This window comes from Eufriesea mexicana, unplaced genomic scaffold (assembly GCF_001483705.2).
Source record: "Eufriesea mexicana isolate 0111107269 unplaced genomic scaffold, ASM148370v2 scaffold571, whole genome shotgun sequence".
NCBI classification, from domain to species: Eukaryota; Metazoa; Arthropoda; class Insecta; order Hymenoptera; family Apidae; genus Eufriesea; species Eufriesea mexicana.
Window position 1 is genome coordinate 88,180 of NW_016908756.1, and position 12,504 is coordinate 100,683.

The window sequence follows — 12,504 nt, forward strand, 5'->3', positions numbered from 1 at the left end:
ACGGTAAACAAATAGATTTTTTATGGTACTATCAAATTCAATTTAAACAATTTGCTCAAGGACGAATGTTATGAAAGCTAAATGTGTTCATCTTATTCGTTTGATTAAGTCTGTAGGAATATAGATACTATTAAGAGTCTCCATTTTGCTATGTATTTAAAACTGTTAAGTATTTGAAAAACTTAACAGAATTTGTATTTCCCATCAATATCACTCCTTAACGTATATAGATAGCTTAATTAAAGATACTTATAACTTTGTATTACATTCATAAGCAGACATTGTCGATTTCCATTAGAACAAACAAAATCACATACCATCTTTTTAATAGAATGTTGTTTTAAATTTTGTATGTATTAATGTAGTAATACAGCAACAAAATACATATAGGTTCAAATCCTTATAAACACTACACAACATTTTGTATGTTGAATAAAAATTAAACAATCTTTTAATAATATAACAACCCCTTATTAATTGTAAGAAAAAAACAAATGAGATTCACGATCACGTTACAAAAAAAAACACACACTACCTAGTTGTAGTAAATAATTTAGAATTTTATGCGAAAATAATGTAAAATCGAATAATATTTTTCGGTACAGTATTCTTGCAATATTAAATTAAGTATGATTTTAAGAACAAGTGGACATTATATGTTTTACACAATAACATAGTGGAATAAATAATATTTATGATCATGTATATTGTAAAAAAATTGTTATGAAATCTTTTGAAACCTTCCTAAATATTTTTCAAAATATTTAATTTAAAATCAATTGTATTCACATTTCTTTATGAAACACTAATTTCAATATATATTTTAAATATATATTACTTCCTTTTTTTTAATTCAAATAAAAAACTGTAAGAGTTGAAATAAAAAGTTGATTGTTAAACGGCTGATATTCAAGCAAGATTGTTGTTCGATTTTCAAAAGTAAGAGTATTTAAAATGAAATAACATATAGTACATCGTAAAAAGACATACCAGATTACGACTAACATTTCATAATTCCAAAGCATCAATTTTCTTGTTCGAATGTAATACTCTTATAGCACATTGTCGCCCTTGAAACATTTCACTCAAATCCTGTTTCAAATTCTACGCAAGCAAAAGCGCGGGACAGAGTTATACATGGTGTGTGAATCGGTTTCTCCTATAAATGTGTTACAACAATGAACAGCTAAGTATTGTATACCGTTACACGATTAGAAATTCGTTTTCTAACCGACATGGTGATGACACATATGTACAGTATTGTCAACACTGAAAAAAGTTGACGGATTCTAATTAATAGTTTCTGTCTAACCGATCACCGATACAATCTTTGGCATGTACCACGATGTCAATTTCAATTGTAACCTCTTTTTACACTAACAATAGAATCCAACAATACAGATGTGAAATAACGTGAAGGAATTTACAGAAGCGAAATTTTTAATAAAATTTTATGTTATACATAAATTATTTAATTTCACGTACTGAATTGTATGGTTTCTTGTTATTGTTCGTATAACTTGTATTAATATGAGTACACATTGTTTTACATGTTTATTTCCTTACATTTCTATATTAGATTCTGTTCAATTTCAGTAGAGAAATTTATACTTGAAAACATTAGAAAGCACAATACACGTAACATAATATACATTATATCCGTAAAATGATAAACCATAGGAATTGCACAACAGCATTCAGTTAAGAAAGTTATAACATTATAAATTCTTACTTGTATAGTTGACTATGATAACTCAGTACTTTAAAATAAATTTATTAATTTTATTAATTTATCAAACAATTTTTTTATACAATATTTTTTTCATTTTCAAAGTAAAATTTTGCTCACATGAAGCAAGCACTAATCATAAAATTTTATTTTTGTCGGTAATGCGATATTACTTTTATTTTCATTTTTAAAATATTGACTATTTTAAAAATAATGTAAATTTATGCAATGACGTTGTGATTTATATCGATATACTTATATTAAATATTATTTATCACACTACTAAAGTTGGCACTATGGAATATCTACTACCATAGATAATTATCACATGAATGGAAACACAATAGAAACGTGTCATCCAAGAACTACGATCATATTGAAATTTGTTTGTGTGTAGTGCCGGGTCAGTATTATCTATTTGTGATGAGTTCGTGGGTGAAATATATCAAATCCATTTCAACACATGTGGTGAGTTTACAGTTTAACTTTTAGTAAGTATCAATCGATTGATATATCAAATTTTGAACAATGTTTTATTTTCTTCATAGTTAGGTTATGTTTCATATGTAAAAAATCTGTCACATATGTATTTATCCGATATTTTCTTAAGTAGAATTATATTTCTTTTTTCAGGATTATGAGGGTCAGGGTCGGGCAGAAAAATTATCAAGAGTTATAATAACACTTTTTGGAGTAAGTGGTTAAATATATTCATACTTGACATGTAATTTAATGAAGATCAAAAGTGTTTAATTTCTTTTTATAGATAGTTGGATTAATATGGGGATATGTTATACAGCAATTTTCACAAACATTATACATACTTGGTGCAGGATTCATGTTAGCAGCTGTGATAACATTACCACCATGGCCCATGTTTCGCCGTAATCCTTTAGACTGGCAAAAACCGCAATCAGAAGTTACAGTTAAACAGAAAAAGAAGAAATAGTTTTTTTGTTATCTGTGTTTGTACTTAATAACATTTTAATATATAGTATAACATTATAAAGTGTAATTTAATAACACTTGGTACAAAATAAAGATATGTGGTTCATATATTACATTCCATTGAAAGATGTGTACTTATGATTTTGTAAAATAGTATGTATTTAATATTGTTAATTTAAATAAACAGATGTTACAAAATCGACTGTTAAACATCTGATACACAAATAAAGTTAAAATTTGATTTTTGAACATGAGGTAGTAAAATTTGATGACACATATGATGTAGGAAAAAGCACAATTCTTTGTAATTCCAATCTATCATTTTCTTCTTTGATTACACTACTTTTGTATTTTTATATGCACTGTTAATATTGATATTTTTTTTGTTTCCATTTTTAACATTAATTAATTTAACAATGATATAAATTTTTACAAAGACAATGTAATTTATATTAATGTACTAATCATATTAAATTATATTTATTACAATTTACAAATTTGTCAATGTTGACCTTAAAATATAACTATCACAATAAATAATTATTACATGAATAGTAATGGTAGTAACACGATTACTGACGTATGCATTATCAGAAATCTACGACCATACTGAAGGCGGTTTGCGTAATACTGCCGATTTGTCGGTATCATTCATTTATTTACAATGAGTTCGTGGGTGCAGTATATCCAATCAATTTCGACATATATTGTAAGTTTATAAATTTAATTTTAATAAATGTCCATTATTTAATATATCAAACAGCTTTTGTACAATGTGTTATTTCTTTCATAGTTAGGTTATGTACCATATGTTAAAATTGATGTATTTATTATATATTTTCTTCATTAAAATTATATTTTTTTCTAGGACTATGATGGTCAAGGTCGGGCAGAAAAGTTATCAAGAGTAATCATAACACTTTTTGGGGTAAAGTATTGTACTTAAAAGCATTTGTTTGACATAGAATTTGTTTAAGATTCAAAGTATTTGATTTGTTTTTACAGATAGTTGGATTAATATGGGGATATGTTATACAAGAATTTTCACAAACAATGTATATTCTTGGTGCAGGATTTGTAATGGCTGCATTAATCACACTTCCTCCATGGCCTATGTATCGTCGTAAGCCTTTAGATTGGCAGAAGCCACAGTCTGGAGGTAACACCAAATTAAAGAAGAAGAAATAGTTTATTACTATTATAATTATACTGTTATATTATTGTAATTACTACTGTACAATATTAAGTGGCAGTGTTTGATAAGGTTTTACAGCGCACAAGTACATTGTGTGCTGTCTCATAAATGAGGACTTATGACTGCGAGAAATGAGAATAGAGAATAAATTGATATTTTTTACTTCGCCAGCATTGTAGATTCTAAATAGATTTCAATATATATAATTTCATTTATATATATTATTCAAGAATTGTACACGTACCATCAGATTGCATTTATACTTGTATTTATATATGAAAATATGAATAAAAATCACTGTTTGATAAATTCTTCATCTGATTTGTTTACATAAAGGTGTAATTATATCACATGTTCCAGTTTTATTTTATAGCAATATTGCTTATCATTTATTATGAAATGTATATTCAAAGATCAATGTATCTCACTGGTCCATGGTGTACAAGGTATTAAATTCAGGATTTCCCTTCTGCTTCAGAACTCTGCTTATATAATACGCAGTAACAGAGGAAGGAGCCTCGTAACAAGTCCAAGAGACTCAACTACTTTTAATCGCCCGTTATTAATTCAATTTCAGTACCAATGAATCGGCTGAACAATTAGCCACACGTTTATGATTATACCGCATACCACATGCGATACATTGGATCAGTTCCAACGTTTGACTTTCATCGGACACGTTTCGCATTTTCTTTCATCGCACGCTAACCGAAGCATATTTCCCTCAAAATCGACCTGCTGACGTGACTTTCACGGGACTGAAGAGGTAGAAGCGTTTTGGAATGCTTGGTGGGGATGATTGCAGACGATCCTTACGTAAACGGTCAACGATCACAGGTACATTGAAAACACAAAATGTGTCGTAACACGCGTTACCGTTTTCTTACCTTTTGTTTTTTTCGTTCATTCTCTAATCTCAGGTCCTTTCGTCATCATTATTCGACGTGGCCCGGCCCCTCAATTACTTTGTTCCCGTTGAGAACACGAAATTGAAATACAGCGTTATGCAACGAAGACGATTTCGTTGCATTTCTATTGCAAATGGACCTGCTTTTTATTAACACGTGCACTGGTTCAAAACGAGAAATCAGAAAACGAGTCTTAAGTAACAACGTTAAAAGAATAACAATTCATCCGCAACGTGTCACCGATATTCCACAACCGTTCCTTACAATAGCAATTTTTGTTAAACTAACCTTTTTTTTCAACCTATCATAATCTTTCTTGCAAAATGTACAACAGATCTTACCTAACCTAATTCATTTCAGATTACTTTCACACATGAATCTAAAAGAACATTACGTAATCCTGATGACTTTGGACCTCTCTGAAATCATCGGGTCTTTTTTATTTTGCCCAACGAATCATTGGGTGTACCCAGCTTGTAAGATACAGTCAAATATACAAGGTAGTGGATTACGAAACGCTTTCTCTCTGTATGATGGATATTTTAAGTATGCGAGCTGCACCACTTCCTGCAACACTGGCTGGGCCGACTATACACGCACGAAAAAAAAGATGCAACAGGCTTTACACTGGCAAGCCGTGATCCCTCGATCGTTACCTTGCTCTTAACACTGACTCCTTTCGCAAAACACCGGCGGCCGCCTCGAGAAAGTGAGCCAATCGATTCAACATATTTCAACGGAAATGTCGGTAGAATCTGGATTAAGAAATTTCATCATTTCCTCTTGTTACATTTTTATTCTTTTTTGCATTTTTCGTCCTAACAGAACAGGATGAAGTGATGATTATTGAATGTAAAAGGGGTTTAACTTGATTCTCATGTCATAACTGTATAAATCGCCAGGTATAGTCAGTGACGTTTGTCAAAATTGTGATTTTCCACGTGGTTGATTGGATTAACGTTTTTTGTTAAAACTGACACGAATTTTCTCTATTCAAAGAATGTATTTTTTCGCGTCTCGTTAAGTTTTCATACGTGCAATTACGAAACGTATCTATCAAAATTTCAGTGAAAATTATATACTGTAAATTCATACTTGTAAAACCGATGTCAGTGTAACCGTTAATAATCGATAAAATTAAAGTGACACGATGAGTTTCATGTAAGTACAGGAAGTTGCAGCAATTAATTATTCAATTTTCATCCATGCATTTTACACTCAATTAGCGCTATAAAGTAGTCGAAGAGAAAGAAATTGGTTTCGATTATTTTGTGTCGAACGATTCATGTGAGAGTAAAAGTGTTTCAAGGAAAAACGATAGGAAAGAATTTTCTAATGTGCTGTTTGGACTCATGATCGTTATTGGATATCGACTCGAGTATGGAAAGAGATAAATAGAATTATAGACCGGAAGTGGAAAGTTTTGTAACTTTATAGCAAGAAAATTAAATAAAGTCTGTAATCTATTCGCAATTAGACACATGATGTTGTTTGCCAAAGAAAGAAAAGGTAATTTGTTACAATGTTCACCATTAGATGCCTCCTGTAATTTAATTTTCCTGTTCCAACTGCTGCATTCTCGGTGCCATAATTAATAGGGGATGACCTGCCTTGCATCGTTCCTTGCGTACATTGAGGTCGCTGAGGTTATATCATTCGCCATGTTGGATAACACGTGTTCACCATTGTGCTAATAAAATGAATCAAATTTGACGATGTTTGTTACGATGTTTCGATGTCTTCTACGATGTTTCAACATCGAATGACCGATGCGTAATTGAATTTTTCTTTTCTGCAAAATATCAGTATATGTTAAACTTATGTTAATTATATCGGATTAATTATATCAAATCGGACAAAGATATTCAATTTGAATCTTATTTCGTTTATAGAGAGTAACATTTATGATATAATTTGGAAAATATGAAGCACTTACATATGTATCATAAATTGATTATCTATTTATTATGTATATGCATATAATTAACATAAGACAGTCCATATTATTTTGCAAACCATTTGGGTGAAATCGATCACGTAATGCAAAATTCCACTGATGTCTTCAACACGTTACGTGGCATCAGACTGATATATCTCTCGAGACCAACAGTTGGACAGAATTTCTTTACCTAAAAGCAAAATTTACAGAGAATGTTTATGCAATAGGTTTATCTGCTCCATCAAAAGTCCATTTCTGCGACTCTTGAACGTCCAAAGTACACGAACCCCTTCTAAACCTAACCAAAGTTTCAGCTCATTAGAATATTCATTAGAACAAGGTGGCTTCATTAGAATATTTTCTTCGAAGTCAAAAATATACAAGAAATGTACGCTATGATATGAATTGTACCTTCAATCACACCGGAAAATCCACGTACACATTCTTTTCAGATCTTCTTGGACAATTCTGGACTTAAAGTCTTTGAAATGTTTACACACCACCACTTAACCTCACCACACAGTGACACTTGACATTCATCCCTCTGATTTTATACACCAGCAAATCTTTTCTTAACAAATTCAATCGTCACGATTATTACTCGTTAAGGGTCCATCGAAATTCGGGAAAATGACTTTCCACGTAGCTCATCCATAATTCAGAAATCGCGGGAAACGCGCACTAGAGCCTCCAATTCCACAATTATCCACGTAACAATGCCACTGCTCGCGGTGTGCCTCACAGAGCGAATTAATATCGCGATTATCAACGCGTTTTTACCATTTGTGGTCCCTTCGACGGATTACATCGAGTGGAGCCAAACACGTGGTGTATAGTGCGTGTTACGCAGGTTGGGGAACGCGCGGAACGGACGTAACCAGAGAGTCGCCGCTTCCTAGCTTTTACGTAACCGTAAACTCGAGCGACTTTAGCTCTCCCACCCCAATGGCTTTTCACCGGGTGGTTTTGGCCACCTCGGTTCGTCCTTTATAAGCACACATCCCCGGCCGTTGAAAGCCAGAAACGTATCGACATCGGTAAAACATCGATCGGGTGTAATCGACGTACTATCGAGCTTTAAATCCGATTTCCACAGTTTCGTTTCTCGTCGCCGCCTAGTTTCTTTTTTTCAATTTTCGTCTTCGTGTCGTTTCGCGGGGTCGTCAAGAGCAGAGGGCACTCCAGTTGCTTCAAGGAGAAAAGGAACGAAACTAAGTCAACCAAGATGCGCTTCCAAACTGTCGCTGTGAGTAGAACGTGATGCTTCGTAATCGTGTGAATTGTCGAGCATTGTGAATTAGGGTTGACGGTGTGATTTAAAAGATAGAGTTACACAAAATTTTTTGGTGAAACTTTCTTGGCCATTTTGAATCTAGTTCTTCTGTGAATAAATTTTTTGGTGATTTTAGATACATTTAGAATTTCGTGTAGAATATACTTTTTTTGGAGTATTTCTATTTTTAGAATATTCGGATCTAGATCTTTTGTCATTTATTTTTTTCTTTTTTGTTGCTTATGATTTTAACGAATAGATAATTGTTAAATTCTTTTCGATGGCGGTTTGGCAAAAATTAGAACCGGAGGCACGTAGAGCGGGCAGTGAAACTTCGAAAAAAGAAAAAGGGAAAAATCGACGTCTTACATATAAATGACATGCGTGTCACGGTGCACTTTTAGCTATATGGACGAATCACAAATTCACATTCGTGTTGCAGTTAATCGTGTTCGGAATACTGGCCGTGGCATTGTCTTCGCCAGTACCGGGCTACCATAGGTAAGTTAACGAAACCTAATAACCTTCTAAGCGATTATTTTCACTTTCTCATAGTCATTTTATATGTCTTCAGAAATATACAAATATCGTGAACCAAAATTCGATGAAATTTGATATGAATTATGCATGGTGATAAATTAACGATAATTTTTACGGTGAATTCAAATTCTAATTTCTTCATCAGAATTTAAATAGTAAAATAATAGGCAATTGACACAGATTTGAGGAAAATCAATTTATTTCAGTTCCCACCACCATGTACGCGTTCATGTACCTTATCACGTGCATACAGTCCATCATCATCACGTGAAGAAAATACCTGTGCATCATGTGGAGAAGGTGCCTGTCCCTGTACCAATTCCTATCCATCACGTGCAAAAGGTACCCGTTCCAGTACCAGTGCACCATGTTGAAAAAGTACATGTACCTGTTCCGATCGTCGAGAAGATTCCTGTACCTATTCCTGTTCACGAGGAGAAGAAGTGGTGGTAATGGGAGCACATTCTTCGGTTTGTTATTATCTAGGTAATTACAGAAATCCTCCTTTTCTTTAAAAAAATTAAGTTCTTACATCGATATGAGAGTCGTCCAATTTATGATTTAGAATTTATAACATTTTTTTTACACAGACGAAATTTTGGATAGATTGAAAAATTTATGTATTTGAATAGCTTATGTTTAATATTACAGTTCCTTTCTTTAGTGATATTATAAGTTAGGCCATTTTAGGAGCAGAAAATGTCTTGGCTTACTCAGGTACGTTTGTAATTAATAATTTTGGTCTTTTTGGAAGATATATAGTAATATTCTAATAGCGCGATATTCGACTCCTGGTGAAACCAGTGATAATTCTTATGAAACGTTGAGATGTTTCTTATATACGGAAGTCACAATTTTCATAATTATGCAATACTTGAATGTAAAAGTTTAATATCCACAGCCAAAAAAGGTTGGTAATATGTTGATTACATATGTCTCGGATCCCTATCGGCATATAAAGATCATAAAATTTGGAAAACTGGCTTTTGCAATGATTTATAAGTAAAGCACACCAATAAAAGTTTACGACGAAGGTATAAACTATTCGGAGAAGTAGCTTGTAATAAAGCGAAGTTTGTAAATTTACGAAGAATTAATTTCCAGTCTAGGTAAATTTCGAAGAATAAAGGGAATCCTCGTGACTCTGTTGCAGATTGTAAAATAATGGCATTCGAGTTACTAGAATCTCGTGAAACTCAACCAAATCGTTCCCGGAAGTATACTGAAGATACGAGTAGGGAATAGTACAAAATAATTCGAACTGCCTACGTTTTTTAGTCATTTAAGTATGTAATATAGAATTACTGTCACTTGGTATGCACATATGTGTACTTAGATTTATGAAACTTGTACATACTCTATTATGTTACTTTATTTTTTATACAATACACGTGTTTGACCAACATCGTGTACGTTCTTTCACATACCTGAAATCTTTTTGGAAATCAACACTCATCATGAACAACATCTCATAACAATTAACAGTCTTCCCGACGTTATTTTATTAACGTGGTATTCACAAGCTTGCAACAATAGTTAACAATAATTAAATACAAGGGCAACGTAACAACATTAACATTAAAATATTTTACAAACATATCATAAAAATTGTACAGAGATAAATAATTCGATAGAAAAATCACCATTCCTCTACGTGCTCATGACCATCATCCCCTTCGTCGTGAGATTTTATGTGGATCTTCTTCACGTGAGTATGATGGTGTTTGTGAATTAATTCTGGTACGTGGATAACGAAATGTGTGCTGGAAAAAATAAAACATTATTGAATACAATGGTTCAATAACAAACGTGATCTATAATTAATATTAGTGATCGGTAAATAATTACTGTTCGTGATGACCACCACCAGGAGTAGGCATCGAAGCTACGAGGGCGATCGAGACGATGAGAACGAGAAGAAAAATCTAAAAAATAAATATACGTGACAAATTAGTTATAGAAAAGTTTAAAACATGTAAAAAGCTGGTAAATCGAAAATTTTAATCATACGAACGTGAATCAATCCGTTTTATATACGTAAAATAAATAAATCAGTTTCGTATCTTTTTCTTTTTTTTATTATAACATTCCTTCGTCTTGTAGATACATATTATAACAGAAAGCTCCGACCCTTAAGGATTAAAAATTTCACAAATTATCACAAGTGTTATAACGGGGGGTACAATTGGCGTAGTTTTACATGGTGACTTGAACCGGCACGAAATATTTCACGTTGTGGTGAAAGCATCTAATGTACAGCCACTCAGATCGCGTCATTAAATGTCAACTAAGTGAAATTATCGAGTGGTTGTGACGATTCTTTTATTGTTTACAACCAGGTATTTGCCATTCGTCGTATAACTATATTAACATTTCTTTCACACCAAACCTACCACTACCGATCAAATAACCGGCCACACGACTGCTTGCGATAGATGAAACAGGTTGCACACTACTCTCAAAAGAAACGTAGTAAGAAAAGACATTAAATCGGAATTAAAAAATTCAATACACATATATCAGAGAAAGTCGTGAAAACAAATGACGAAAGTAACGAATTCAGAATTTTTAATCAAAAGTTTTAAAACTGTCATTTGACTAACTTAGTACAGTCATAAAATATAAGCACTCATAGATTAGAAACCGATTGCTTTCTCCGATCAAAATACTTTGACATGAAATAAAAATTATATAGAAAAATTATATGTGCATAAATATTCACCGAATATCCAATAATTCTGTTCAAAGAAAAACTAGATTCATTTCGAATGACTAAAAAACTTTTTAAATCTAAAGTCACTATGACACCATGTCTGCGTCTGATATATTCTATGGTTCACCGTCTAGTCGAGAATTTTCAAAGAACGCGGGAGATCTTTTTCTCGAAGCAAAGATCACGGAACAAAGTCGACACCCACGTGTGCTCGAAGGTTGGCCATTTCCGGTTCTGCTGTTGCACTATTGAGATCTGAGCGTATTCCAGGACTGTTGCGCTTCGGGGACTAAAATCTGGAATCTTAGCAAGCCTTATAAACGGAAGCATAATCAGTGAACGGTACAGGAACGAGCAAAATAGTTCCTGCGTGCACCCCACCCAACCCTATGCTCGCTCTCACCTGAGATTACGTGAAATTTCACGTGCCCCTTCTATCATTGTCGTAGACATCAATTTGTCCCTCGCGTGAAAGGGATCGAATTATATATGAATGTATAGCATATATCGTTTCTTCAGAATTAATTTGAGGTTAAGTTTCGACGATTTAAGAGGGAAGCAATTATTTCCATTTATTAAGGAAGTGAAGGGTTCTATAAGTAATTAGATTTGTAAATTTGTTGAGGAGAAATTGAAGTACGTTTTATTTGATTTTATGTATTTACAGGTAAGAAGAAATTTTGTAGATAATTAGAAAAGTAAATATGGAAATATATATTATTTAATCATATTTATTAAGTAATAAAAAAAGAAGTTTTATGAATAATTAAAAGGATAAATTCATTAGGAAAATATTTGTGGATAATTACCACACTTCCTGAAGGGAAGTTGGAGGACATAAAGATTTACAATGCACTGTGTTGTTATACACTTTGCATAACCATATATGCCATTCAGACACCTTACCATAAACTCAATTACCATAATTCTAAAAGTCAATTGTCTTGTTTATTTTAGACTCACCAGTGAGTTACAGTTCTCTAAGTGTTTTATGGCCAACATTACCGTAATTTGCGAGTTGAAAAACGTTCCATTTCACCAGGAAACGCTCAGGATTGCACATAATCAAGTCTTTCAATTCCTATTATTATTTCTTCCCCACCAATCTATTTATTTTCATTCATAAAACCTTCAAGATTCGGTTGTGTTAATAGAAAGTTACAATTAAGCCTTATACTGTTTCGCTGTTACAATTTTCACAGGGAAAAAGGAGAAACAAAAATGGTAAAATGGCCCTTCGAAAGCATTCGATCTCTCTG

The 12,504-nt window shown here is 32.6% G+C and overlaps 3 protein-coding genes across 3 annotated transcripts; 2 read left to right on the forward strand and 1 right to left on the reverse strand.

The window, feature by feature from the left end:
• Positions 1 to 2,031: 2,031 nt before the first annotated feature.
• On the forward strand, positions 2,032 to 2,688 carry Spase12 (Signal peptidase complex subunit Spase12). Its single transcript, XM_017897990.1, has 3 exons — positions 2,032 to 2,197; positions 2,363 to 2,422; positions 2,496 to 2,688. Exons 1-3 carry the CDS (start codon positions 2,153 to 2,155, stop codon positions 2,676 to 2,678), a joined length of 288 nt encoding a protein of 95 aa, XP_017753479.1. The 5' UTR covers positions 2,032 to 2,152; the 3' UTR covers positions 2,679 to 2,688.
• A 589-nt stretch (positions 2,689 to 3,277) lies between these two features.
• Positions 3,278 to 4,181, forward strand: LOC108546061 (signal peptidase complex subunit 1-like). Its single transcript, XM_017897981.1, has 3 exons — positions 3,278 to 3,386; positions 3,546 to 3,605; positions 3,683 to 4,181. The coding sequence occupies exons 1-3, from the start codon at positions 3,342 to 3,344 to the stop codon at positions 3,863 to 3,865; spliced, it is 288 nt and encodes a 95-aa protein (XP_017753470.1). The 5' UTR covers positions 3,278 to 3,341; the 3' UTR covers positions 3,866 to 4,181.
• A 5,990-nt stretch (positions 4,182 to 10,171) lies between these two features.
• Positions 10,172 to 12,247, reverse strand: LOC108546043 (uncharacterized). Its single transcript, XM_083287385.1, is given in 5 exon segments — positions 10,172 to 10,295; positions 10,381 to 10,457; positions 11,451 to 11,637; positions 11,639 to 11,679; positions 12,209 to 12,247. Coding segments are annotated over 5 exon segments (468 nt in total).
• Between the last annotated feature and the right edge of the window lie 257 nt (positions 12,248 to 12,504).

Bases quoted from the DNA above. Each gene is read 5' to 3' on its own strand.
- LOC108546061 (XM_017897981.1), top strand. From the start codon at position 3,342: ATGAGTTCGTGGGTGCAGTATATCCAATCAATTTCGACATATATT. The intron at 3,387-3,545 runs GTAAGTTTATAA...ATTTTTTTCTAG, and splicing joins AATCAATTTCGACATATATT to GACTATGATGGTCAAGGTCG. The intron at 3,606-3,682 runs GTAAAGTATTGT...TTGTTTTTACAG, and splicing joins TAATCATAACACTTTTTGGG to ATAGTTGGATTAATATGGGG.
- Spase12 (XM_017897990.1), top strand. From the start codon at position 2,153: ATGAGTTCGTGGGTGAAATATATCAAATCCATTTCAACACATGTG. The intron at 2,198-2,362 runs GTGAGTTTACAG...TTCTTTTTTCAG, and splicing joins AATCCATTTCAACACATGTG to GATTATGAGGGTCAGGGTCG. The intron at 2,423-2,495 runs GTAAGTGGTTAA...TTCTTTTTATAG, and splicing joins TTATAATAACACTTTTTGGA to ATAGTTGGATTAATATGGGG.